Source organism: Anser anser, assembly GCF_964211835.1.
Source record: "Anser anser genome assembly, chromosome: 6".
Classification (NCBI taxonomy): Eukaryota; Metazoa; Chordata; class Aves; order Anseriformes; family Anatidae; genus Anser; species Anser anser.
Genome location: NC_139726.1, coordinates 34231491 through 34254656, shown reverse-complemented (window position 1 = coordinate 34254656; position 23166 = coordinate 34231491). Strand labels below are relative to the sequence as shown.

The following is a 23166-nucleotide window of genomic DNA, read 5'->3' as shown; positions in this document are numbered from 1 at the left end:
TACTTGAAAACATCTGGTCTACTTGGTCAGGCTTCACTTAACAAAGAGATACTTTTTTGTTTTAAAGTATCTGCTTAAATATCAATAGAAAATCATTAAAAGTCCAACTAAACATGTTACAGTGATAATTCAGATAATATTCTATTTAGTAGTAGATATGTACAGCTGCAAGATAGTAAAAATTCCGTGTAAGTATGACAGATTCTTGCTTACGGATGTTGATCCCTTCCCTATTCTGTTATACAGTATGTTTTCAAGTAATGCAGCTAACTCAGCGTCATTTGCATTAAAAATTATAGCAACCAGGGGTGCTCTCTATAATAGGATTTTGTAAATAGCCTCATGAATAGCGTGGGAGTTTAAAACCAGGATGCTCTGCCATTAGTACAAAGGAGAAAGAGTCAGTCATTATTTCCTTTTCTGCCTCAGCTTGCTGTTATCTTTGCAGCATGGAGAGCAATTGTGATTGCTTTCATGTTGAAAACTATGTTAGTAGTTACAGGGAGCTTGAAAGCTCTCCAGCAAGCTCTATAAGCACAAACCTTATTAAAACCAAGTGACCTGGTCTCCATCGTAATCCATAGCTTACATACTCATTTCAGGGAGAGAAAGATTGGGATATTAGAGCACAGATGATTTAATATGACACCCAAAAACTCACAATGAACTGTCACGATGTTACTGTCATTCTACTTGCTAGGCTATATATAAATGACATATTCTGTGACTGTTATTTTTTGAAACTACCAGAAGACTGAATATGGCTCAGAAATAATTGAATACAGAATTAAAAATTGGCTGCTACTTGTTTTAGCTGTAGATGAGGAAAAAAAATGCACTCAGTGATAGTATTTCTTACTTTGCAGTGCAACTACATGGGAAACATCTTTATTGTAACTAGAAATAGTAATATTTATTTTTAATGAATTCAGAATAGAAGGAACAATCCTGCAAAGGAAGGATTATTACTATAGACATTTCATTAAACACTTTGACATTACATAGCATTTTATGCTTTATTAATTTAAAGACTGATTTGAATGCTTCTGATGTTTTCAATAGGCTCCAGTACTGAAAGGTCAGGTCTAACCCAATTAATCAGTACAGCATTGTTGCTAGGTATTCCCAACTCTTGGACACAAAGCTGGGACAGAAAATTATCTGATAAAGGCCAAAAAATGAGTCAATAGCAGGCTTAAGATTGGAACTCTAAGTTCTTGCTTCCTGGTTTCATTCTGAATCATAAATTATCTTGTAACTGCTAAAAAGAAGGTCAGCAACAATTTAATTACATTTAGGCTTCTCACATTCATTTCTATGCTTTCTAAAATCTATTTGTTTAAAACTACTGAAAGACTGAGGTAATCTGATTCTGATTTATAATGTAAAAATACAAACTGAAAATTAAACGTAAGTATTAATATATATATATAAAGCACAGATGGTGGTGCAATTATTTTAAAAAATTAGATTAGAAGGTTAATTCTTAAGCTTCTCTCCCATAAACTAGGTTAGGGAGCCCTTCATGCCAGCTGGCTGTGCTGGCTGCTAAGCAGAGCACAGTCTCAGAGCCGGTAATCAGCAGGGCTGGCAGTAAGGGGCAGGTCCCATGGAGGCCTCTCGCTGACATTCACAGCATGGGAACCTCACTCGTACTTCAAATATATGCTTTTAATTCTCATGGCTTTGAGAGTAAAAATAGTCGCGATGTGACTCATCTAATTGGTGAAATGGCATCTCTCTGAATTTGCTGCGTGGCAATCTAGAGCCATGGCTCAGAGAAAGGGCCCAAGCCTCCTCCATTTCCGAGAGCCGCCAATATGCGGGCTGGCTCGGTCTGGGGGTTGGCCATGCTGTGTTCAGTTTTGGGCCCCTCACTACAAGAGGGACATCGAGGCCCTGGAGCGTGTCCAGAACAGGGCTACAAAGCTGGTGAAGGGCCTGGAAGACAAGTCCTGTGATGAGCAGCTGAGGGAACTGGGGGTGTTTGGTCTGGAGAAGAGGAGGCTCAGGGGAGACCTTATTGATAAACTTCCTAAAGGAAGTTGTGGGGAGCTGGGGGTCGGCCTCTTCTCACAGATAACTTAGTGATAGGACTAGAGGGAGTGGCCTCAAGTTGTGCCTGGGGAGGTTTAGGCTGGAATTTAGGAGACATTTCTTCTCAGAAAGAGCAGTCAGGCATTGGGACGGGTTGCCCAGGGAGGTGGTGGAGTCACCGTCCCTGGGGGCGTTCAGGGAAAGGTTGGACGTGGTGCCTGGGGACATGGTCTAGTGGGTGACGTCGGTAGTAGAGTGAGGGTTGGACCAGATGACCTTGGAGGTCTTTTCCAACCTAAATGATGCTGTGATTCTATGCACTTTGTCCCTGCCTGCAGGTGTGTCACAGGTGCACTTGTGTGGTACCCCACAGAGCGTAGGTGTAATAGGGACAGCGCACGGCACACAACGCCCTCCTATGCCTCAGTTCTTGATTTCAGGTGGTTAAGGGAAAAGCACTTTTCATTATGAACTCTGAAGAACGTTCTGCATTGCCCTGAAGTGCGACTTGGAATTGTAACTCACGGCTCTGAAATCAACACCAACGAAAAGCGAGCTCAAGTGGGTGGAAGGGGTAGAAACGACCGCAGGTCGGTAGAGGCGAGCGGGCAGGGGGCGCCTCTCCCCGGGCCCTCTCAGCGCCTCCGCCGCCGGGCCGCAGGGGGCGGCCGAGAGCGGCACCGCGTGACGGAGGCCGGCGCCTCGCGGAGGCAGCGAGCGAGGCCGGCGGGGAGGAGGAGGAGGAAGAGGAGGAGGAGGCGGCGGCGGCAGCAGCAGCAGCAGCGCCGGGCCGGCGGCCGCGCCACGGCGGGGCTGCGAGCGGTGTCGGCGTTGCGGGCGGGCAGCGCGGCAGGATGTCGCGCTCGGTGCTGCAGCCGAGCCAGCAGAAGCTGGCGGAGAAGCTCACCATCCTCAACGACCGGGGCGTCGGCATGCTCACCCGGCTCTACAACATCAAGAAGGTGCGGGGGGCCCCGCCGGGGCGGGGGAGGGGCGGGAGGAAGAGGACGGTGAAAAGGACGGACGAGGAGGAGGAAGGAGGAGGACGAGGAGGAGGAAGGAGGAGGAGGCAGCCCCGGGCGGTGGCGCGGCCTAGCCTCGGGCAGGGCAGGGCAGGGCGGGGAGGCCCGGGCCCGGTGACCCGGCGTTGGGCAGACCCGGAGCGCAGGGCCCGGAGCCCCCCAGCCGCCGCCGCGGGGCCTAGGCCCGGCCCCGGGCCCCGTCGCGTCGGCTGCGGCGGGTAGGGGGCTGCGGGAGGGCTCCCGGGGCTCCCCGGGGACTCCCGGCTTCGGTGTCGGCCGGGGAGGCCGCGGGAGGGGGCTGGCCCCGCTGGGCCGCCGGCCCCAGCCCGGCCCGGCCTGCCCGCCTCGGTACCCCGGTGGCAGCGCCCCGTGTGAACGCCCGCGTTTGCGTAATGCGGCTCCTCCGGGGGATTTTCAGCCCTGGTTGTGCAGGCCGGCCTCGGACGCGGTGCTCGCTTCCGAGGCTGTTCATCCTGCGGCAAAGAAAACTTCAGCCGCTGCGGTCGAGCAAGGAGCGAGCCCTCGTAGGCTGAGCGAGTCAAAATGCGCGTGCCGTTAACGCTGCTGCAGGGTGAGGCAGGTGAAGAGGCCCCGAGCTGGGCACCATCAGCCGTCAGGGACAGCCCAGGGGGTTGCAGCTCCTGCTTACCAACTGAGAGCTAAGCACCCCGCTTCCCAGCGGGTTGGGGCTGAGGGCTGTGCTCTGCCGGGCTGCCCCACTCCCAGGGGAGACCTCTGCTCCAGGAGGGCCGCTTGGTTGTCCCAAGCACCAGGCTGATCTGACTCAAGCTGGTGTCTCCAAGAAAAAAAGAAGGGTTGTGGTATTCCAAAGTCAGTGCAAATCCAAAGCAATTCCTTTAGTTTGGGGCACTTAAGTGTTTATGCAGATCTTCACCAGCATAAATCAGCTATTCCGACTAAAATATTGCTATCTGGTATCTTCCAGAAATAGAAATGAGGTTCCTTTTAGCTTGCAGTTTTTCATGTTAGAAAACTGCAGCAACTTATTAATGGTAATGGTTCCCTATTTATGAGGAGAAACATCAAAATGTTGAAGTCACTGATGTGTGTATTTGTTGTGCTTCAAGAGAAATGTCAGCTGAAAAAAAGCCCAGCCCAGTGGAATTTTGCCTGAGCGAGGCCCTCGGCCGGCGTGGCCGTGCTTTATGGGAAGAAGGCAGGAAAAGAGGCAGGAGAAGCCAGACCTTGTGACATATAGCTGTGTTTTGAAAACTGTAAGTGTGGGCTCTGTTTGATTACTGGTTTGGGGGTGCTTACGGTGCGTGGTCCAGTGCCTGGAGGCAGGTTTCCGCTGCCGTGTTTGGCTGACGGAGCCCTGCACAGGTTTGTCCATATGGAAGCTCTGCCGGTGTCGGTGAAGTGATGCGAGTGGATGGGCTCTCAGTGTGGGAGCGTCAGCAGTGGAGGTGACAGCAGTTTTTCCTGCAAATGCCATGAACCGAGTCCAAAACTGCTTAGGTCTTGAATACACAGATGGGAGGCATGTCCAAGCAGCTCTGTTGCGGGACGTACAGCTGGGCAAATCTGGAGCTGCCCCACGTACAGCACTGCGTATTCAAATGGTGGTTTGAGATCCAAGTAGTTATTTTCTTGAGCTGCAGTAAACACTGCATGACAGTGGTGGCTGGCTGGCTCTAATGGCGAGACCTAGAAGTCTTGAGATTGGTAATTGTTTTATCTCTTGGGAGATCAGCTTCAGCATAGCTGGCTTCCTGCAACACTTTCTTCTTTTCCTCTTTTTTCCCCACTTTTACCCTTTTTGAAAGCAGTTGATTTCAAAACTGCTGCTTAAGGTTTTCATAGCTTCCTCCACAGAAGACAATATCAAAACTCAAGTTAGTAGAGAACTACACAATATGTGGTATTGCGGTTAAAGGAAATGGTTAGGACTCTTTTTAGTAAGAGGAAGTGAGAGGTGAAGCCTTACAGATTGCTGTAGATGCTGTCTAGGGAGCAGAGATTTTAAAGGGTTGTGAATTTTCTTGACTGCTGGAAAATTTTTCTTCGTGGGGAATTACAGAAATTGTTAAAAGCAGTTAGAAACTTGATATTTATACTTCCTTTTCCTATAAAGAATTCAATTTTGATCTCGTTTTGCTTATAACTGTTGATTGCTCATCATTTCCTGTTTGCTGACCTCCTGTGCTGTTGTCGTCTTCTGAAACAGTTTAGTTTGCTTTTAAGATAGAGTATCTGAAGGCATGATTTTCTGCCTCTTTGAGAGTGGCATGGAAATATGAGATGTAGAGTTACTGAAGTAATAGTGGATGATGAGACTAAATTCCTGTTTGATCTGTATGGAGGTGGATTTTTTTTTATTTTTTTTTTAAAGGATAACCCTTTGCCTGTTGCTTTCAGCTGCCTTTTGTACTGGGACTAGTATTGGTCCTGAATTTGAAAATGATATTATTGCAGTTTCTCTCCTGTTTTCTTCCTTCTGCTTTTTAAGCATTTATCCTCATTTATACAGGCTAACAATTGTATTATCACTCTTGTTGTTGAGCATTCAACTAAATGTCTATAAATCACACGCAGTTGTTTTTTGTGCCATCCTGCTTTGGGTGAAACTTGAATTTTGTTGTTACAGAGCAGACAGACCATGTTGGTATGCTTTGTGTAATGCTGCCAGTACTGTGAAGTGAGCGTGTTGTTCAAGAGTGGTTGCAGAGAAATAATCTTATTTTCTATGAGTCAGGGTTTGCTTGTTTATAAACTATGTGGATAACAGAAAGTATTTGCAATAAGAGATTTCATGTTAAAACACCTGAACCATAGACTTAGATCAAATCAAGAGAGTATGATTTTGGTGAATGTCAGAGCAGAATGTCATGGTACTCTGAACTGTTCAGGATAAAAGTTACCGTTTTTGAATTATTTACAGTATATGTTAATCAAAAATGATGAGCCTGTTACTTAGTGTTAATTGCTTTGCTAGCAGTGTTGTTCTGTTATTTATGATACAGGTTTTAACTTTTGTGCATTTTTTTTCTTAAAAAGTCATTAGTACAAGATTCACAACTCCTACGATCACATAGTATCTGAAAAATGAGACTCTACAACAGACTCTTAAATACAAACCGCAAAACCAAACCTAAATAACAGGTAAAGAAGAGAAAAATATTTGCAAGGGTTTTAATTGCCCTTATCTTTACCGTTCTAAACCAAAACTTAGTAGAAAAGCCTCTTAAGTGACGGGCAGAGCATGGAGAAATTTCCAGTCTGCAGAGCTCTTAAGTCCGGAAGGGTGTAGGACTGGATCACTTTTTTGACACAGGGCTCTATGCGGGAGTGCAGAGCTTCGAGCTGAGAGGAGAAGCTCACTGATAATCTTGTTCTGAACTGAAAGGTTGGTATTAGAAGGAACAGATTGTCTTCCAGGCTTCAGGAAGTGACTTAGGGTGGGGCAGTGTTCTTAGTGCGATAGATACTAGCGGTTCCTTAAAGGTTGAGATGGCAGTATATGTTGGTCCGTTTGCGTTTGTAATCGTAGAGGAATGGTCCTGCCCAGCTGATAATAGAGGAGAAAACCTCAAACATGATCAGTCCTGGTGAAGCAAAAAAGCTAATTGCTTTGGTCAGGAAGCAAAAACAAACTGGTGGTATCATGTCACATTTTTTTTCAGATCTAAAATTCAGTCTCTCCTATGAAGAACAGGCTGAACAGCCCCAGCTCTCTCAGCCTGAGAAGAGAAGGCTCCATGGAGACCTCATTGCAGCTTTTCAGTACTTAAGGGGGGTTATAAAGAAGATGGAGAACAACTTTTTGCTCGTTCAGATAATGACAGGACAAGGGGGAATGGTTTTAAAGTAAAAGAGGGGAGATTTAGATTAGAGGTTAGGAGGAAATTCTTCACTTGGAGCATGGTGAGACCCTGGCACAGGCCGCTCACTGAAGCTGTGGATGCCCCATCCCTGGAGGTGTTCAAGGCCAAGTTAGATGAGGCCCTGAGCAACCTGATCTAGTTAGTGGCATCCTGCCCATGCCAGGGAGTTGGAACCAGATGGGCTTTAAGGTCCCTTCCAACCTGAGCCATTCTAGGATTTTGTAAGGAAGCAATGATACTTCTTAATACAATTCAAAAATATCTTATTGAATCTTCTCAAATATACAGAAAGAAATCCAGATGGGCTTATCCTCTTGCATCACTTATAGATGCCCCAAATCACCTTGCATTCTTTCTTTGTTTAGGAATATGAACATTACCTGCCCACCCTCCCCCCCAGCTGCTGTTCATTTGCCCTACTGTGTGCTGACACAAAAGCAAATCCAGTTTTAGTTGCAGGAGACTTTTAAGATTGTCTGCAGAGGAGATGCAGCTGAAAGTTCGTAACAATTCCTGCTCTAGAGTCCAAATGGACTGGACGTGCCCATTGTCTTGTTTTTCTTTTTAGAGTCTTACTTGATAAATTACGTTTAAGGAAATTTTTGTGGTGGTGAAACTCCTCTTCATTTTTTTTGTTTGCATCTCACCTGCCATGTATTTGATTAATAGACCTAACTGCTTATTTAAACAGGTGCTACAAACAGAAGATATGAGTTTGTCATGTACAGATAGTGCCAAACCAAGTGTATTTCTTTCATCGGTGAGGTGACAGGTTGCTCCAGTAAGGACAACTGGGTAGATATTTTACACATTGACCTTAGCAAGGCTGCTGACATTACCTCATCTGATTGTTCGTAAGAACAATCTGAGGAAATAGAGCCTGGGTGAAATCGTAATAATGAAAGCAGACGGACAACCATATTAGGGAGCGGTTATGGAGATCCTGTCGTCAGACTGCAGTCCAACAGGTCTCACTGGGCTGTCCCCTAGCTCTGCTCCAGCCAGTCTCCGCGTTAACAACCTAGGTGATGAATCCGGCCTGCTTATTAACTTTGCAGGTAGGAAACTGGCAGGAGCTGCAGAAATAATGAAAAATGTAATTAGAATTCAGTTTGAGCCTACCAAATCATAGGTATGCTCTAACGAATTTTGGAGGCGGCTGAGCAAGTGTGAATCTAACTTATTTTGTGCTTACTGAAATGTAAAATGGAAGATGAAGAGTAATGAGGCAGTAAGCCTGCAGAAAGTAGTTGGGAGAAGGTAGGGTAAACTTCAGCCAAGTAGGCTGAATTGCAAAAAAATAAGGGGAGATTTCAGAAATGTATGAGTAGGTATGTGGCGTGCGTGAAGACTCATCTGAAAAGTATGTGATTCAACATGCTCTAAAGTATGTGATTCAACATGCTCTTCAAGAGGGATGTGGACAAAATGCAGAAAGTGCAAAGAAGAAAAGCGAGGATGACCAGAGATGCAGATCCCTTTAAAAAAAAAAAAAAAAAGCAGGGGATTTTTTTGAAAAGTAAATTATGATTAATGCAGGTTTTTAAGTACTTAACACTTCTGTAAGGAGAAGGGAAATAACTTGTCCAAGTCAGTATGGGCACAGAGAACGTGAAGTTCTCTGGATTAAATTGTAGCAAGAAAAGTGCAGGTTATATTTTAGAACTTCCTGATGATCAAGTTAGTTAAATAATGGAAAAGGCTGTCTGAGGATGTTTTTGAATATAGTCCGTTGGAGACCTGTAAGTAAAGATGTAGCAGATATCTCCCAGGAGCAACAGAGATATAGCTGATCCTGCTTTGGAACAGGAAAGTAGGGTAAGCAATTTTTTGGTGTCTGTCCTAGCCTTGTTTTTTCTGGCTTCACATGAGCTTACATTTAATGGGTTGGATCTCTGAGTACAGAGATACCGGGATTCAAAATGAAGTATATACTGTGGGGTGAAAGTGCAGTATCCTTCAAACTCAACCTTTGTGTGTGAAAATGAAATAGCCATTACATTTATAATAATTTTGAGCCATAGTTTGGATAAGTTCAAGGCCTATATATATGTCCTGAAATGAGGTAACTGTAGCCTTTCCCCTGTATTCCAGATCCTAGTTGGATCATGGGAACAACACATACGAAATGTACGGAATAGGTTCACATTTTGTACGAGCACCGTTTATGTAATTGCAAATGCCAGTAAGTGAATTTACTTGGTACAAGATTACCCAAGTGATACTAGAGTAGGACAGTTAAATTTTAGCCATCAAAATATTGAACTATAATAATTTGTCTCTGTGTGACCAGTTAATTTTCGCATCTTCTTTCATAGCTGTTAAGAGGGACAAGGCTTCATTCACAAGGCCTTATCTGGGGCAAGCCTGTGTATTATTAAATTCAGGCTTCCAGAAAAGCTAAAATACAACAAAGTGTCTGTGGTAGGATTCATGAGCAATGTTAAAGCAAACGTAGTGTGAACTGTTTCCTAATGTATTCAGCATTCAAAGCAGCTCTTCATCGATTATTCACCTCTCTGTGCTCAATAGTTTTGCTTTTTCAAAATTAGAGATTGTCGGGTGGTAATCTCATTTGTTTTAAATGCATGACATAAGTGGAGAATAAATAATACCTGCTAGCTTGCAGAAACAAAGTTTTTGATGAACCTGTCTCTGAATACTTCTTTGCCATGTGTTAGTATAATTTTGTAGGATGCATGGCCACAAACCAGGCATTCAAGCTTACAGATAAACTTTAGGGTGAAGTCTTTAATGTCAGCAGCTAGTACAAGGGGAGAATGGTTTTACTGCACATGCCTTTCCTGTGTGTCAAGGGAATGTGCTGTAGTAAGCTGTAAATGGTTCACACAGGAGTTTTTCCTTTCTTAATGCTAGAAATCTTAGTGTATTTCTATTTTCTAATGAAAGTTACTAGCTCGGGGATGGAAGGTTGTTTTTTTTTTCTTGCTGTCACAGAAATTCCATCTATTTGCTGGTTAAGAAACACTGCAAATTTAATGCAGATTCACTCATAAATGAAAATTGAAGGTGGGGTGATTTGCTAACCAAGATTACTTTGGTGTCTGTTGCTACCAGTGGAAAGAACTGTGCTCAGGAGTATTTTACATCAAGTCCGCAGTTACAGTAAAATCTAGTTCTCTTAAAGTAATAAAACCATGTTCAACTGCTGCAAAATATGACTTGTTTTATGATTGTCTTCTGATGCTGACAGTTTGGAGGATGAAAAATAGGAAATACCAATTCAAATGATAACTCTCTGCTGGCCCCGTTTCTCTTTTTTTTGGGGGGGGGCAACAACCCTGCTAATTATTTGGAATAGGTTGGCTTTAGCACTAAAAAGAAAGGTATAAAAGTGATTTCCATATGACAGGAGCTTAGGCTTTTTTATTCATGGTGTAACTCAGGTGTGTTTCCCTATGCTCTCATGTGAGCACGTCGCAGGTCTATGCAAAAAAGGCAAGAACAAAGCTCATTTTTTTGCAATGCAGTTTTGCACCCGTACGCTGTGCCATGCCACTGGCTTTGGACGATTGCCTGAACGTAAACTTAATTTGCGTGATATCAGCTCGCTTTCTGTAGGAATTATGTTGCTGGATCTTTTATCATCATTGTCCAACACCCGCTGTCCTCAACAAGGAAGTGAAATGTTAGGCTTTGATTTTTGCAGTGGTAACTCTAACTGTATTGGGGCAAAAGATCTCTTTGGTATGCCTCTTAAAGTAGGTATACTGTGGTCCCTGGGCAGCTGTACTAGATTCTGGGCCGTTCTTTAGGGACTGCTTACCTTAAATGTAGAACTTAAGCACATTTTTGTTGCTGGGTGCTTCATCGTAGGGTGCCTCTTAGAGAGTGCCACCTAGAAAGTGAAGCTTTGTAGTATTCTTCATTTTCAAAGTGACAATTGTATAGAAGAACTCTAATAGCCTCAAGTGAAGAATAACCTCAATTTTGTTTGATAATAATAATACCTTGTTTTCCTGAGAGAGGAAAATGTTGCTTTAGTTCATATGGCATGGCATAGTGGAACAGTTCTGAACGCTTGATGGAATTTGGTCCACCTTGTCTGGAACGATGACCTGTGCATATGATGGCAAAGAAGTAGTCTGGGTAATGAATCCCCTTTAGCCGTAGAAATCGTGTTGTTAGTGTTGGATGCACCGAGTCGGATCAAGAAAAGATACTTACTTGGTTCAGAGCTGGTCATAATAGGGTACCGTTCTGAAGTGCTGTGGAAAGAAATAATGCCTAATTTGATAGAAATCCAGTGTCTGAGTCCTTTTTTTAAAAAAATAATTATGTAGATCAGTCTTAATGGTAGCTTTGCGTCGTCTTTTTTATCATAACTGCTTGTCAGCTGTTGAATAATGTACAAAAGAATTTGGAGATGGCTGCGGGGAGATTCTGAGCGTGTAGTATTTCGGGCCTGAAGGGGCTGGAATCCCATAGCTTCTGAGAGCTGTATGCCATGAATGTTGCACCACCAAGACCATTTCAACTCCTGGATTTCTTTTTAATGCTCAGACATGTAGCCATTCTGTTGCTTTTAAAAAAGAAAAAAAAAAAAAAAAAGGTTATTGCAGCCCACTTGGGGGAAGAAGTGATTTCTGAGGCTGAGAATGAACGTTGAGTGTCGGTGCAGTATTCCTGTTGAACTGCTGGAGATCTGTATGTGGCAAAGTGATTTTTGTATGTCATACCACAGCGTGCCTGCCTATTGCAATATTGACAAGGGATTTGTATTAATAAAAGCAAAACCCACCCTTCTTATCTGCATTCTACCCACGACCATTGCCCTCAATGTCTTTGTTCTTTCTACAGTGCAAAACTGTGGTTAGGTGCCTTACCACATTTCCACACTTGCGCAGAAAAGTACGTCCTCTAGGACGGGGGTTTGTCTTTTCATGCCTGTATGCTTTCTAGAGTGAAGTGTCCTGAGCATGAGCCTTGTAGGTCAGTATGCAGTTTAGGAAAGGTTTGGCTTATACAGACTTTACAAGCCATGTTGAATACAGGTAACAGCACGGATGGAAAATGTATGGATGAAAGAAAGCTGGTAATCAAATAAGTAAATAGAGTTGTTAGAAGTGGGCTGAGCTGCTGGAACAGTCCGCGTGGGTAGGCTCGCCCAGCTTCCTGCAGGTGCAGCTTGGGCGAACAATACTTCCAACCTCTCATCTTGCAGAAGTCTTCTTTCTACTCTGTGGATTAATCTTGTGTAGTAGAGTACTGGAGGAAGAATTACGGTTGCTCTAAGTGCGACGACAGCAAACACACGATGGAAAGGAACAAAGCTGTCTCTCACATATTCGTATGTATTTAGGGGTTCGCCACTTAGGCTGTGGATAATATTTGTCACTGCAAAGAACCGAGTTCCCGAAACCTTGTGAGGATGTTGGTGTTAGTATTTTCAGATATTTGTTTCCGTGTGAATAATCTGAATGCAAGGGCCTGGATAGAACGTCATTTCTAGAATAGTAAACCTTTGATTTATAGGAGGAAAGCACATCTGTTGCTAGGAAGAATTAAGGAATAGTGTATGTAGAAGTAATGTTGGAATTCAGACTGAAAAGTTTAGGAAGTCAGCAATGGCAAGATGAAGATTTTTCATCTCCTGTATGAGAGCAAGCACATTCAAATTGGAACACAGGTATATGTTGTCTGCTAAGCTGTTTTCGTAGTTTGTAATACTTCTTTTGGTAGAGAAAGTTACATAGTGTGTGGCAAAGCTGGTAAATTGCATTCATCTGACACAGCTTTTGAGAAATCCATGACATCTAATTAATTAAGACTTCATTGAAGAGCGAGTTGTTTAATTTTTCAAACCTATTTATAGTATAATCTTTACTTTAGAAATTGTGTCAAGACTTTAAAGTGTGTATAGAAAAGTCTCGTGGCACACATTGTTTGCTCTTGCAAGAACATGAGAGCAACTATTTCATATCTAGTCAATGATGTGAACATTGCTGAATTTGTTATAAATTCCTCTTGGAGTGTTATGGATGTAACTTTTAACAAAATTTAGTATTCGTTTTGGGAAAAAAACTAGCAAATGTAAGACTTTGGGTATTAGAGTAGTACATTAGCATATATTTTAATGGTCATGTACTGCAGGCAGAAGTTTTAGAAACTTACAATAATGACTCTTTTTGTTTTGTTTTTTTTTCTTGGCTACCGTTTCTTTTTCAGGTATGTAAAACTTCACTGAGTTTCTCTCCTTTTTCCCCCTGTAGATGCATGTGATGTTTAACTCCTTTTTTCTCTCCCTACCTGAACTTAAGTTTGGAAGTACTATTAGCAGTTACATGTTTCAGCATATACTCAGAGCTTTTTACAATAGTAACTAAAAAGTACGTGTAAATGTGTTTGTGAGTACCAAAATAATCACTATCCAGTAGAACATGTGCAGTCTATAGTAACAGACGGTCTTAATGTTCTCTCGGATGTAGGTAATAGTGTATTAGTTCACTTAACTGTAACATATTTTAGAATTTAAGAGTCATTTGTTTATATGTAATTTTTCTCTCTTTTTATTACAATGCTTTCCCAGCAAGGACAAGTTTGGAAGGTTTGCAAAGCTTTTCACCTTCCCTTTGCCCGCTTGCCCGCTTTCAGAATCGGTCTCATACTCCATGACTTCTGTCTCTACGGTCTGCAACTCAGCCATAGAAATCGATGTGGAAAGTTTAAATGAGCTGCCATTTGAGTTCACTATGTTGCGTAGAAACGCATAGCATGTAATTTAGTTTTGCATGAGACACTGAACTTCTTTGCAAATCCCTCTGAGGACTATAAAGCTGAACACATGTTTGAAAGAAAATACAATTTGAGCACCAATTTTGTTAGGTTAATAAAGCTGCTTTTAAATATGTTTCTCCCAACTAAAGCATATAGCATGGCTTGTTAGGGTAGTTGAGAATAAGTAGTGTGTCTGACAGCATGCACTGCAGCTGGCAAAAGTAGGTTCTTCATCAGTTGCTTGTTCACTGAACCTGTTCTTCTGATATGTCCGCGTAGGCTCTTTAAAAGACTTGACATTTAGTTGTGACTTCTGTTCAAATCGAAATTTAATGAAATTTCTTGAGTGCTGCTTTTAAAGCACAGCTTATGCTTCTGTAGGAATAAAGAGAATGAGCAAAACATTAGTTCCTAATTTAAGGAAATAGGGCATTTTAGGCAAGTACTGGTGGTTTTATTGTGGGATGGAAAGCTCTCTTGCAGTTAACAATTTAAAGAAAAATTAAACGCAGATTGGTGGTGGGGCTTTTTAGTTTTGTTTCACAAAGGATAGTCCTCCACAGATGATGAAATGATTGAATTTTCTAACAGTTTATTAACTCCAGATGAATGAATACAACACTACCTCAAACCAGGAATAGCAGTAAAAAGAAAACGTATTTTTCTTTCTTTTAGGATTGAGTTTTTTTTCCCTCACTGCTGTTCTGCACTAACTGCTTTGATACTTCCATGCATCTTTTTCAGTAGAAGAGCATCTCTGTACTGTTTCCCATTGCATATTTCAGCTGTGACAGTCCCTGCACTTTGCCTCTCATTATCACCTGCTCACTTAAAGCAAAACAAAACAAAATCTTTCTAGTTTGTCTTCAGATTTGCAACTATCACTTTACTTTAGGTGGATGATTGTGTTTTTTTATTTCATTTTGTATTGTATTTTTTTATAGGCATGTGGTGACCCCAAAGCCAAACCATCCTATCTTATTGACAAAAACCTGGAATCTGCTGTCAAATTCATAGTCAGGAAGTTTCCAGCAGTAGAAACACGCAACAACAATGTAAGTAACTAAATGGCTATACAAATACTATTCTTTTTGGTACTGTTCAATATATGTTGCTTGGATCTTAGAGGTTTTGTGTGTTCTTAGAAAACATCTGACACTGACAGTCATACTTGGAATACAGTTGTTGATTCAAATGCCCAACAGTTGTTGATTTGGATGTCTGACAAGATACTATAGAATGAATTAACTGCAAAGTTAGATTATTATACTGTAATTCTGTCTTCTTTTTGATTAGGGTTTTCTTTTTACTTTTTGTTCAATTTCAAAGAATTATCAATGGGAAATAATCCTACACAAAGATCTAAATTTATGTCCTGCCATACTTTGATACCAGAAATTGTTGGTGACATTTTGATTGTGGAAATTGGAAGCTGCATAACATTTTGTGATGAGACCTCACCAGCAGATCAGTAAAAACCAACTGACTGAAAAATGGGAAAATGTACCACACAGGTGTTCTTGCCTGTGGGGGCAGTCTCCATGGGAATAAAGAATGTGTTAGTATGTAGGAGAAACCTTGCAAAGTACAAAAACACGGATCCCGAGGAAATATAATTATTTCCTTTTCAGATGTGGTGAGTTCAGTTGCAATAGAAAATCATACTTCACCCTTCTGAGTGATCCAGTATTGCTGAATATGACTTTGTAGTCTTTGGGAGGTTAATAAGGTAATTAGATTACAGGTTTACAGGTGTCTTTTGGCAGGTGATGAACATTAGTTTCTCTGTTTCAATTTGAAAGTAAAGGGAAGGATTTTTTAACTGCTTATATTTCTTTCAAAAGGTGGAAAGTGGAGGTAGGTGATGGGGTTTGCATGTTCCCTGCATGCAGTTACTTGCATGTATGCCTGAGACGTTTAGGCTTGCTTTAAGTATTCTGGTTTCTGCAGAGTGGTAGTGGTAGTAGCAATGGGAATAATTAGTTTCTTTTATAATACCTTCTAGAACTCCCATGCAATGTCTCCAGTAATGCCAACACACAAAATCAGAAAAACTCTCCCTTATGGTGGAACTATTTCAGTGACAATGTGCTTTCTCATTTAGAACTTACACATGTTTTGTACCATTTAATATTGCTTGTCTTTATATTGAATATGATTGTGTTGCTAACAAATGCAGGCAATTCTTTATCAAATTTACGTGAACAGTAAATACTTCAAACCATGTTCTGTAAGTGCTTCTGTGTTCTCTAAACTTCTGTGGCAGACTTGTTAAAAACAAAAGGTTATTATGTACATAAGAACTTGTTCAGTGCAATAATGTGTATGCTCTAAGAGTCCCCCAATTGTTGACTATGAATTTAGAGCTTAAATAATGATATTGAAGGATTTGTTACGGTGAAGTTTATGGAAGTTGATGAAAGCTAATTTGAGGTATTTTGACAATTCCATTTTTTAAAATAAGACACACTCATAATGTTTCCTTGTTGCCTTGCATTTATTTACCATGAGGCAGCCAGGCCTGTGTTTAACAAAAGCAATGTTATTAAGCAAAGTTATCAAAAGCCTGTACTGTATCTTTGAGCACAGTTTAAACCTTGGATTTTGTCTTGCAGCAATAGGCAACTGGGGGCTTTCCCTCCCTGTGGACTCAGCAGACAGCAGTTTGCTTTTCTTAAGTTATTTACGCATTTTTCTGTGGAGCATTGTATCTTCCAAAAGAAACCTTTACCCATAAGAGGTACCTACTGAGGCAAAAGCCATGTCATGTTGCAGGGAAGGTTCACAAGTTTGAAGTGAGATGAACTTTCGTTCATAAAGCTTAGGTTCAAAAAGGCGTAAGCATCTAGCTCCGAGTCAGGAAGAGGCTGAGCTTCCCTCCTTGCTCTTTGTCTCCTTTCTCCCACTGGCCAAAAACCAGCTTACTACAAATTAGAAAGGCAGACCAGTAAGTTCCTTCAGCAGGGAAACACGCTTAGGGATTGAAAAGGGCAAAAAGTTTATTGGCACAGGGAAACATCAGTTCATATTATTGAGGATAAGTAGAGGGGAAATAGTTGAGAAATCACAAGCTGTGTCCTTGCGATGAAAACTCCAGGACAGCCTTTCAAGGATGATTTTTGGATTTTGTACGTACAATTGCAGCAGTTGCTATTGCTTAGCATTGTGCATCTGCACAGTTTGTAATGCCTACTGATACATTAGTAGGTAATGTTGCCAAACAAACAAGCTTGCATTCAGATGGAGAATCATAAGTACTTGCTTTTTGGATTTTTTTTTTAACCTATTCTTAGCTGTTAGATTGTTTTTTCTCACATTCCATCATGTATAGTACTGTGTGTGTCAGAGGTGAAGAACATGTTTTATTAAGGAGTATGAGCAGTCTGCACTGTAATTAAATGGATGCCTGATCTTCAAATGTGTGCATTTTATTCCTCTGTAACCAGCGGTTCTGTTACATTTACCATGGATAGCTTTTACATTTTTATTGGTAAAATCCATGGCTTCTGGTTGTGATCCACCTTCAGCGTTTGGCTTGCTGAGTCAGACTAGATTCATGCCTGACAATCGCTGCAGTAGCTTCAATATTGCAACAAGAGTGAGTGTTTGAGCAGTTAAAATAAAAATGAAGCATCCAGTGAATCCTTGCTGACCAGGCTGGAAAATTAAGTGGAGTAGTCTGTCTTCCAAAAGATTGATTATAGATAACTGTGGAGCTCATCAGTTCATAACTCTCTCTCTCTCCTTCTGTCAGAGGGCAGTCCCAGTGATCTTACACTTGGCCTTTAATCTCCAATCACTGTCTTGAGCCATATAACCTTGTAAACATGTAGGTTGAAGACTGAGCTCTTAAATTAACTGTTACAGCTGTTGGCCAGCAAGGCAGCATTGCTTTACAGAGTATGAAACATGCTATTGTGTAAATAGTGATCTGAAGGATTGACAAAGAGAAGCTGGAGCACTTCAGAGTGGTATTTGAAAAGGAAACTATATAACAAAAAATATCTGCTTTCTGTCTTTGGGAAATCCTGGTATTGATACTTACTTTAAATTGACTTAATGTTTGTTTCAGAGAAGTCTTCTAGACTGGAGAAGCCCTCCCAAAGCTTTGCAGCTCCACCATTCTGGGTCAGATCAGTGAGCTGGTTGTGTTACAACTGGCACAGGGGAATTTATTTGTACTGAATTTCTTTGATTGGCTTCAGAAGAGAAGTTCCTCAGTAAGGGACATGGAAGCGGTCTGATTTTTCTTAAGTGTTTTAGGGATGTATCCTCTTACAAGGTGTATGGGCTAAGTGCTCACTGTAGACAAATCCAAGGAGAACATCCCGGTCTTCCCAAAAGTGTAGGAGGACGTAAAAATGACTCTTTTCTTAGCCAGTGCTAACATTTAATTACATTGCAAAGCAGGAATAAAGCACTTCACAATCAGGTAGTGGAGGTGGAGGGAGAAAAGACATAGATTTTCTGTAGATTGTGGGTAGGAAGTGAAAATCTACTGTCTGCATAGGTAAAGCTCTGTTTTATGTAATAAAGCTAGCCTCCTTTCTGATTTCCAAAACAGCACATATGGGAAGTAGTGAGGATTTTTGCATTTTTTCCCGAACATATGTTGTTCTACTCACATTGCTCCTGAGCAGTTTTCCTGTAGAAAACCTTCCTATATTTTGAAATGTCTTCTGGTGATGTTGAGCCTTAGTCATTGCTTAACAGCCAGCAGAGCAGCGAGACTTTCCTCCCAAGGAGTGCTTAATGGGGGGGAATGTCCATGTTTTCCAGCTCCTGTTAATCTAGATTTGCTAGTAGCTACATTCCCAGTACTGTGCTTATCTCTTCAGATGGGTTTTGTGCTGACTGCCCACTCAAATTCTTGAGATAGGGGAATACCTCCCAGCTGACCAATCCAACTGTATCTGCTGCTTTGTGCCAGTGGGGACTGGAAATAAGATCAGATGAGAACACAGTGCAAGTGGTGAGCCCGCTTCTGGCCTGCGTGGGTTAGGGTCTGTCTACGTGAATTAGTTCACTCTGATTTTTATTTATTGTCCCTTGGTGTTTTGGCTTCTTCCTTTTAGATCCCAACAGGTATGCCTGGGCTGCTGGCTGTCCCTTTCCCACTTTCACTTTGGAGTGACCTGGTTGCACAGCAAGTTGGTTGCACAGCCTGTGGGAGAGGTGCTGCAGGCACGGGGTGGCTGGCCCTCCTTGGCTGAAGCTTACTAGATGACATTAATGCATGCCTTTATTAAATGTTTTCTTGTATAATTGTTTAAATATGGGCTTTATAATCAACCTTGATATTAATTTGTGGTAGGTTCTTCCAATATTTTTTCCTTTTCAAAACACAATACAAATAAAAAACATTTTTTTAACTTTGATTTTAAAATTACTTCTTTCAGGCCCTGCGAGTACAGTGCCAATAAGCAGGTGTTGGTTGGTTGCTTGTTTTTAATGAAGATCTTAGTATTGTCATTTGCACAGTGCTAATGAAGATAATCCTGGAGTAGTTTTTCATGCAAGGGAATTTCTAGGTCTTAGCTTTGCTGCCTCATGTATTAGTAATACTTCTTCATGAAAAACTAATCACTTTCCAGGAAATGGTAAGGTATTAACACCTACGGCAGCTGTTTTTTTAAAAGTCAGGCAACTTAAATCCCCCTAGTCAGTAAACTCAAGACTAAATCTGTTTCTCCAGCTTTCTGAAGTGCTGGATTTCTTGCCTGGGAGACTTAATTTTTTTTTTAAAAAACCTTATTGTCTAAGCAATAAAAAAAACAAGTCCCTGTATGCCACCACAAAGTTACCTGGCTTCCTGGCCAGGAAGACGGAAACCCTTTCTGGGTAAGAGGATGCTGTGCTCTCCTTGCATGGCTGCTTGTTCAGCTCCTGTGCTGCTTGAGGAGCCTGCAGCGCTGGAGGCACCACAATGAGATGGGCTTCCCTGAGCTCCCCAGCGCTGTCATTTAGCTTACAGGAGATGCCCTGTGTGAGTAAAGTAATCCGAGTAACAACTGCTTTCTCTTCAGCTTTGCACTAGCCATAGTGTTTTCTACTGGTGGTTGTGATGATACTATTTCAGAAGAAACCGTATACTCTCTGCAACAATTAACATTTTATCTATGTATTTCCTAAGAATCATTCAAATATGAATTTCTCTGCTAATGCCGTACTCTGATACACTCCTGCCTTCTGTTTGTAGTCTTCTATGCAGTATTATGTCTGATGTCTTCAATTCTCACGACTTCACAAGTTAAAGTGGCTTAGGCTTTAACATAATCGGAAAATACTAGGTACTAATTTTCAAACTAAGTCTTTTGAAAGTGAACATTTTGATTATTTTTCATTAGCAATCCCAACAAGTAATGTGAAATGTTAACTTCTATTTATGACAGTTCTCTTTGGTGAACATTTTAAAGTAATTTATTTTTCGTGAAAACTGTAAGCCCTCTTAGCACTGATGTTTGTTCGTGGTTTAACCCTTGATTGTGCATGAATTTGAGATGGAGCAGCGTCCAAACACAATTTCATTTTATCACTATTTGTAATAAATCATTGGATTATGCTGCTGTAAGTGAAATCAGTCCTTATGAGTCACTTGCCAAGGTAAGCCGAACTTGTAATGTGGCTCTTGTTGCTTAATAGCATATGCAGTACTTGCAAAAGAACAAATGTGTGTAACACTTAAACTGTTTGCTTCATCCATTCACATCAAAATCTTATTTTGATTTGATGATTGAGAACTTAACAGCTTGGCCATTAAAAAGAAAGCAACAAAAAAAGGCACCACAAACTCATTAGTACCTAAACACTGTATTAGTTATTCAGTGTTACTGAAATGGCATTTCAAAATTAGTTATCATGCATTTTGAGTGAAGAGTTCCTTCATGATTTTATGCTATAAATATAAGTATGCAAGTAGCTAGACTTCTGTCCCAAACATTTATCTGTACAACATCATGGCAGAGCACTTTATTCCACAGACAGTTGCCACAGTGACATCAAGACCTGCGACCATGCTTTGGGTGATACAGTAATACATATTGAGCTTACTGTAGGAATTAATGCAGGAATTAATGTAAAATTGAGGGAATGGGGAAACTGTCCCTTAAGATTGACTGGTTGGTTGGTTTCTGAAGAGGAGCCTCACTGCCCCCAAGGTACATTGACTGTCATTATTGATAAGGTGGTCAACCTAGGGACAGTAACAGTTGTGGAGGGTCATGGGTGGTTATTTCCTTTCCAGAAGAGCTGCTTTAGTGCTAGAAGCATGAGAACAAACAAAAAGTAGATCATATGGTACAAATGCATTAGTTAGTAAACATGTTAAATATTCTGTTACATCTTTTTTATCTGCAGTCTGCCACTTTAGAGCCTGCTTTTAATTGGAGATCATAAAATCAAGGACACGTCCATCATTCTACAGTTAATTTACATAATTTAAAACTTTTTCTTCATTTAGTTAGATCCTTCTTTCTCTTCATCGTTCTGCTATGGCTTTTGTCGATGCAGAGTTTTGTTCCAAGGAATTGAATCTTTGAAGTCTTGAGTCTAAAACCCTACACATGGCAGGCATATTGAATAAAATAAATGACAGCAAGAATACTGGCAGACATTTCTTTCCCTGTATCCCACAAATTTTAACAGTCAGAATTTGTAATAGTGCTTTTTGGGACATACATGTCAGCTGGGAAGATGAAGGTGGTGGTGTGTTCTCTGAGGGGATTGTAGCATCTGTGGTGTTGGTTTATAGAAAACAAATAGTGTTTAATGCAGGAAAAATGTCAATGATGTAAGAAGCAGAAAATTTCCTTCCCTACTATCTACTCCTGGATCATGGAATAAGACGTTTGTTCACATGCTGCTGTTACCAGTCAAATAAATATGATAAAATAGTTACAGAAGGACAGTTATTCTGTTTTTCCACACACAGCTCTCTGAACAACCTTTCCAGTTGTCTTATATTTTTCCTGTGTATTCATATTAAATTTGTATTTATTGATGTCATTAATATGCCAACATCTGTGTTGTTACTATTGTCTCTGAGCATTCATACAAGCTTTAAGTGATGTTGCAATTCCTGATTTGTTTATTGCTTCTTTAAATATACTTTCTCTGTGAACACAATCAATTACATAAAGACTTAGGGGGGTTAATATGAAGAAGGAAAAACACAAGACAACTTGGTAAAGGTCAGTTCCTCTCCTGCAGATAACGTGCTTCACAAACTGTCAGCTTCAGTCTCTGGTATTCAAAATTCCAATTTCTAAGTAATATTCCAATATGACTGGAGAGGTGGTATTTTGTCAGCAGAAATGATTTCATATAAATGGTTTCAAATTTTTTCTGATCCTGCTCTAGTTCTAAAATTTCTACAGCTTTTCATATGTCTTAAATCTAACCTTCTTCAAGAAAACATTGTTATCCTTTTGGGTAGGTTTTGTACTTCCAGTTCTGTAAGAATAAGTAAAACTCTTACATCTGACCAATCACCAAATCATTTATGTATAGTTAAAACAATCTTGTGGTGATAGTAATGTTTTAGGAGTTACTTCTTCAGCTTATCCTATTTTAAAATGTTTGCTGAATATTGCAATCAAAAGCGTTTGCTGATAAATGAGAATTAAAGCTGAGGAAAACAGCCTTAAACCAAACACATAATCATATAGCACCCGATGCATCTAAACAGCTGTTAGAGAATTGGTAATGGAAAGTTTTGTTGCAGTGGGTGTGGAAAGAGCTACACCCGCATTCCTGAGCGATAAAAATGCAAATAGGCATCCAAGACACTACATGCTGTAAACTACTTTTAAATCTCACTGTTGGGTCTGCGTTGTATGAGTTGCACTTTTTGCACCATCCTTACCTAACAGATTGCAGTTGACATATTATTTTATTTGGATTTTTATACTGCAAAGAAAAACTTGCTCCTACCTTCTTAAGCCTCAAAGCTCAAAGAACAATGAGCTTCACTCTGTAAGGATGCCGTAGTTTTCTTTAAATATTTTTGAGAAGATAACTAGGAAGGTAACTAGTTAACAGCACACAGCAGCAATGCCTTAATTTGTGGGGGAGTGTAATTAATACCTCCCGATATACTTTTATTTAATGAACAACTTCAGATAATTTCTGAAAATAACTTACTGCTCTTGCAAGCACGGTTTCCAGCACCGCCTCCTGTAGTGCCATAACTCCCCGCTCCGGGCAGTGCGGCCTCAAAGCAGTCTTGTCCTAACCACACTGTGTAGGTGCCCTATACAGCACCCTGCTGCCGTGATGGTCTCATCTTAGCATTGCCCCCTTCCTTTGGCTGAGTTAGGATTGCTCTAGGAAAAAAGTGTTAAGCCACATGTGCACTTGCAATGCCACTTTTTTTTCCTCTCTGCACTCAAGTACACTTATTTCTGAACAGTATCCTGTAGTCTGGTGCTGAAAATTCATGAAATGATTCCTCAGATTCATGCAGTTCACACTTGTGTTAGTTACACAGAAATAAACCCTATTTTTCTTAGTATTTTAAATGCAGA

General features: G+C 41.0%; 1 protein-coding gene across 8 annotated transcripts in view; it reads left to right on the top strand.

The window, feature by feature from the left end:
• The first annotated feature begins 2711 nt into the window (after positions 1 to 2711).
• Positions 2712 to 23166, top strand: part of NCKAP1 (NCK associated protein 1) — a 60263-nt gene continuing 39808 nt past the window's right edge. The window contains exons 1-3 of one of the 8 annotated variants that reach the window (XM_083842163.1): positions 2758 to 2999; positions 13455 to 13472; positions 14587 to 14697. In XM_083842163.1, coding sequence (XP_083698289.1) covers positions 2892 to 2999; positions 13455 to 13472; positions 14587 to 14697 — 237 coding nt within the window. In that variant the 5' untranslated portion in view covers positions 2758 to 2891. Of the gene's footprint in view, positions 3000 to 4147; positions 4295 to 12485; positions 12555 to 13454; positions 13473 to 14586; positions 14698 to 23166 lie in introns of those variants that run through there. The other 7 variants (XM_083842164.1, XM_083842170.1, XM_083842169.1 and 4 more) reach the window with 7 other exon arrangements.